Raw genomic sequence first — 5,995 nt, 5'->3', positions numbered from 1 at the left:
TGGAAGTATTTTGTAACGTTTTGTATTTATTGCATGGCTCACATATATCTTTTTTCAGAACACGATTCACCATCATATCGTCAACTTGTCCGTGAACGCACAGATGCGCGAATACCATAGCTTCAACGATACCTATCATGTATTTCATTAGGACTAGAGTTGAATGCCAGCGCCGGGGGTAAGCATCTATCACCCTCGGAGTTCCACAAACTAGTCCAAAAGAAGCTGGCTTGCCATAACACTAAGGACAGCAGGTTTGAGATGGACGATAAAATACCCAACGAAAGCCATTTCGATTCGTCCACTGTTAAGGCATATACTGCTGAAGAACTATCGAACGAAGGGAGTATCGGCGACAGCACAAAACCGGATGACATCGTTCTGGTGGATTGCCGCAACTACTATGAATCAGCTATAGGTGAGTATGAACGCAATTGTTTTAAGTGATGTCTACATGAATGTGGTCGAGGTGATCCCCTACGCATCTCCTTGCTCCTTCGATTTATGCTCTCAAATTGTAGCGTTAAACACACAAAGATGCGGATCTGAGCTTATATGTACCTACATATATATGCATGTATCTGGCTGTACAGTCAAGAGCACAATAAATCATCGCTGCTCATATAGCCGATCATATACTCATAAATTGTGTATGTCTATATAATCTTCCAAACCCAACACGCGATGTCTTGCTGTATACTTTATTCCCCGTATAGCTGTAAACAGTCATATCACTTATACAGACCTTATGCATTCATTTACCGTTACATACAAGTTTCATGAGCCCCAGAGAGAGATAGATACATATTCCCTTGTGTTTTCATTTGGTATGGTTGAATGGGCGGAGGTAGGATTGTGCAAGGAATTAAATAGAGGAGCAATGTGCTTAAATTTTTGGAGACCGACATCTCGATCCCGAACCTTCTATCTAACTTCACTCATGCATTGTATATTGCACAGGCCACTTCGAAACTTCCGTGCGCCCAAATATACGTAAGTTTAAGTACTGGCCAGAGTACGTGGACAAAAATGAAGACCTCTTCAGGAACAAGACTGTAGCCTTGTATTGCACGGGAGGGATAAGATGTGAATTGGGCTCGGCCTATTTAATGAAGAAGGGTATTGCGAAAGAGGTTGTGCAATTAGACGGGGGCATCCACAGGTGAGGCGATCTTATATAGGGAATTGGATCGTGTACACATGCGAATTGATATGCTTACAAAGTAGGCATTGTCACACTGCTGTGTGATTGAGTGGTAGATTATTAATCAAATCCTTTGACCTCTCGCGTGAATTCTACAATCGGTATGCGCGTGTAATCACTGTGTTTTACTTCCGAGTGTGTTTGTATTTTCTGGCTACTGAGGTTTATGCGCGTGAATGTTAAGTGAGCTCAAAACTGTAAATTGTTCGGTGTCGTAGCTGAGGTGGAATATCGTCATGTCATCGGCGATTTAGCCTGTTTATATTCTGACTCGTTAGCAGTTGAACACCTATGGCGGTCATATTATCGAACAACTAGGTATACAACCCAATAATCGATCTTGTTTGAATTAGTACATCACATTGCTGCATATGATCTTATGGTTACTTAATCCCAATCGGTTGTTTTTTGTCCTTATCATTTACTCGCAGGTATATGGAAAAGTATCCAACCGGGCATTTTAAAGGCAAGCTCTTCGTCTTTGACAATCGCCAGACTGTAATATCAACTGCAGGAGGGGATGATATAGAACACCAGGATACAGCTAACAGGACAAATGTATCAGCAGCAAGTGATACAGGTAGTGATAGAAATGAAGATGCAGCGGGCGGCAATATCCTAAGCCGGTGTAGTAGGTGCCAATGTTTGCACGACGAGTACACGGTGTGTGAGAATGAGGGATGCTCACTGCTGATACTGGTGTGCGAAAAGTGCAGAACACTCGCAGCACCGTCGAAAGTGGTGTGCTGCGATAGCTGTGCCGAAAGTGAGCATGGGAGGTGTACATGCGTATCACAGCGCCAACGCGTGCCTACTGAGGTTTAGAATTTATAAGTATTTAATAGTGGCTCCAGCCGCACACATCGATGTCTCTCTTATAAGCTATACCGTCAATTGCACACGTGTACGAAGGTCTGGGAATATATGCATATATAAGAGCCAACCAAGTTTTGAGCGGCATATAACCAACTGAACGATACCAGGAGAAGACATCTCAATCAAAAGCTGAGCGCACCATTGTACTGTGTTCATGACCTCCTGTTCTTGAAGCTTAACTTCCATATTGTCTCACATTTACAAGGTGATGCATATTCTATTTCCGGTCGCTGACTGCAAAAGTCAGTCGAAGCTCGCGTAAAACAACTATATGATATCCTGCTAAGCAAAATTTTACGAGCACTTGAACTGCGATTTAGACAGCTGCCAAACCCAGCACACTAGTACCCACCTGTCGGATCAGTAATGGACTTGATATTCAATATACAGGGTGCAACAATACATTTCAACGACGACGAGTGCACTTACGCATTGAGCGAGTGCAACATTTTAGCGCGGTGTGTGCACAACAATCAGAAGTAGTGCGCGTGCTAAGAGTTTGGAAATAGCTATTGATTCCGCGTCGCTGAAATCAAACGAAAGATTTGCCAGGATGTGTATGCCCCATTTACAGGTCAGCTAATTTTGGACTGCGATTTCCGACAACTGAGCTGCCGACAGAGTACTTTGATAGCATGTACGTCGATATCAGACGAAGCGTAGTAGTGCTAGTGCCATATATACACTTGTATGCAAAGCACTCTGTCAGTATCTGCAGAATTAACACTTTAACTAAAACTACTGGCAAGTCTTCAAAATATATCAGGAAATGGTGACTATAACATGAAAGTAGCATCAGAGATAAAAATTCCAGGCTAATTTTCAAGTGTCTTTAAGTGGTCATGAGATGTTGAGCTGTAGCTGTGTCGAGTCGGATTGTATAAACTTGCGCGCCACAGTCGGCTATTATTAGAAGTTTTAGCTTAGGCGGCTATACAGTTTGAAGGGTTAAATATACAAGTGATACCAAACGCAGAATGGCATTTTACACTACTTGTTAATATAGCTGATCACTATATACTTGAAAGCCTGGAATGCTTTAGTGGCAAATTGAATGACGATATGGCAAGAAATTTTGACAGTATCGTACCTCTCAATATCAAACTATTCTTGATTTAAATACTTTTGCACGTATCAATGTTCCTTATAACGAAATCAAGGATGTTCTGAACTTTTATAATGCCTACGTCTGCATGCTATTATTCGTTCATATATCTGCAAAACCGTTAGTATCTGAGAATACAAGGACTTAGTTTCATACATGACATAAAAACGTTATCCGTGTATATAGTGCCAGGTTCCAATTGCTTTAAGCTTGTGTAGATTTAATTTTATATTTTCTTAAGCTATTTAGAGTTTTTTTCTCTCTACTAGGCTGAATGCCTGAATCAGAAACCCAGCTTAATGCAGACGAATATAGCCCATTGATGGCCAACGAGTTCACCACGTGGTGTGCTTCCAAGCAAATCAGAGTGCATCCGGTGCAAAAAGGCCAGCACCCGGCGTATGGGTTGCTTGAGGTGCTGTGTCATACCTGCAAGCGCTGGATGTATTGGTTTCTTCCAGCCGGAATGGAGACTATTTGGCCGGACGCAGTCGCAGAGTTCATCTCTGCCTACAAACCACTCGGTCGTCAACAACAGGCATGGCGCCACTCACTCTGGCGACCAATGGCCCGGTGCCCTGTCACCACGCGGACAATAACCTGGTGGCAATCATGAATGAGGACCTCGGTGACCTTGCTACACCAGAACTTTTAAAGCCTGAGCCTGAGAACGACAAGGCTCAGTTGGCACAAGAAAAGGCTGCTAACAAGTGATGAGTTGACGTCCCAATGTTTAACGTGGGTCGTTTGGTGATGTTTAGGGTCCTGGATAATTGGCTTCATCTAGGACCTGTTAGATAAGAAGGTCCCCAATCTTTCGAGAACTGAGAGACCTTGCGATAAATGATAATAATGTCAACTGGTACCACGACAGCCACCGTAAAAGGCGATCGCCCAGAACTATGCGCACTCTTAATTCAGCAACTTCAGCAATGGAACGAAAAGCTTACAATGGTATATATGATATGTCAAATGCAACCGGTTTGGAGGAATCACCACGTTCAGAGATGAAGAGCTTGGTGATACAGCGAAAGGCATTCACTCTGGTTGACAACGAAAAACAAAGAGTCAATTACGATAACAGATATGCCCCAGTAATAGCCTAGGCAACACTCAAAATCTGACTAGCTCTAATGGCACACTCCGACATGGACACTCGACAACACGATACACCCTCGGCCTACCTCACTCAATAACTGGATACCCCTAGCTATATGCGAGTACGCAAGGATACGTCCTCGTTGAACGTCTACTTGATCCGTCCCAGAGACAATTATACGAAAAATACAAACAAGGAGACACAAAGGTCGTATGTCGAGTTGACCGTTGTGTATACGGTCTACCACCTAGCGGACACTACTGGCTTAAAGCTATTCTTCGTTTTGCTATACGCAACCATTATAGATAAGCACAATAGGATGGAGCACGGTTCATCAAACAAACCCACAGTGGACCGTGTTTCATTATTGTAGCGTGCCAGAGTAAGACTGACGGACAGAAACTAGCTGACGCAATGAAAAGCGAATGGAACACTGTCGATATGGGCATACCCTCGTGGTTTCTCAAGTGCGAAGCAAAAATACACCCTGGAAGAGTACGTCTTCATCAACGACAATACCTAAGAGAACCATATTGCAGGAATGGGGATTGATGTGCCAATTCTAGAGTCAGGTTTTTTCTGGATAAGATCTTTCTGGACAAGGTCGCTCCGAGGGGTTCGGTTTTGACGGTCCATTGGTATTTGAGGGGCTTTCATAATCGAGAAAGATCGTTCGCAGAAAAGTTTAGCTTGCCAGACATGTACCCCAGGGAGACTGGCCAGAGAACCTGATTCTGATGGCAGAACCAAAGCAGACGCATGAGTTGAGCATTCATGAGCTTGGATTGGCTCCTGCGCTTCCGGAGTGCGTGCAGAAAAGCACTGCTGTCGGTAATCCAGAGCAAAGGGACCTGGCCGACGTTTTGAGTTCTGTGAAAGAACTCGTACGCTAAAACGAGAGCCTTGAGTTTGAGAACTGCGATAGGCCATCGTCTTTTTGTGAGGCACCACAGCCCTGCGAAGGTGGTCGTGGTTTCATGCCAGTAAAGCGTTGCCCAGAACCTTAACTGGGATGAGTCCGAGGTAAGTGTTGCTCTGTGGTCGGGGAACTAAATCGATCTGGGTTCGAAGATTGATATTAGCTGATTTATGCGCTCGATATTTTTGAACGCAGCCCTTGAGAGGCAAATCTTCTGGGCATGTGTCCATGGCGTCGATTGTTGTAGATTGGCGATGAATGGTCGTAGTCTCAACATGGATAACCCTGCCCGCAGCAGGCATCCGCAGAAAGATTGCCACAGTTGAGTCTTGACTCTGCGTTGGCTGCACAGGCCCATGGAGTCTATCGTGTTGCGCACTAGGTCGATTATCACGCCTAATTGCTGCAACTTCACTGGGAAGTCCCAATAGGGATACTATTATTTAATTCAAAAATGGCAAGTATGTATGATACAATGTATGAACATACGGTATGACTCTCATAGTCGCTGTAGTGGTTCAGGAAATATTGATGGGAAGAAGTGGTCAGTAAATTCCCGTTTGAAGCTTGGGCCAAGTTAGTCGACAATGGAAGATATGTGCTGAGTCAATTCGGGCCGGGATGACAAAACACTGTTACTATCGAATGTTCCATATATTCGCTTGCTGACCTACCAAGTAGAGTACCCACCTCTGTGGTACGGATCGGGTCTGCGCCGTGTAGTGCCGCGGAATGGGTTAGTGCAGAGTACGAAATACCGAGATGGACCAGGTTATCCATCATAATCCGGTC

At 44.2% G+C, this 5,995-nt stretch overlaps 1 protein-coding gene across 1 annotated transcript; it reads left to right on the top strand.

Moving 5' to 3' along the window:
• Positions 1-261: 261 nt before the first annotated feature.
• Positions 262-2,056, top strand: SARC_04482 (hypothetical protein; the record flags this gene model as incomplete). The annotated part of the gene is made up of 3 exons (XM_014301693.1): positions 262-418; positions 961-1,162; positions 1,636-2,056. The coding sequence occupies 3 exons, from the start codon at positions 262-264 to the stop codon at positions 2,027-2,029; spliced, it is 753 nt and encodes a 250-aa protein (XP_014157168.1). The 3' UTR covers positions 2,030-2,056.
• Positions 2,057-5,995: the final 3,939 nt, after the last annotated feature.

Source organism: Sphaeroforma arctica, assembly GCF_001186125.1.
Source record: "Sphaeroforma arctica JP610 unplaced genomic scaffold supercont1.253, whole genome shotgun sequence".
In the NCBI taxonomy this organism is placed as follows: domain Eukaryota; class Ichthyosporea; order Ichthyophonida; genus Sphaeroforma; species Sphaeroforma arctica.
The sequence above is the reverse complement of the archived record's forward strand: the minus strand, read 5'-3'. Positions and strand labels throughout refer to the sequence as shown.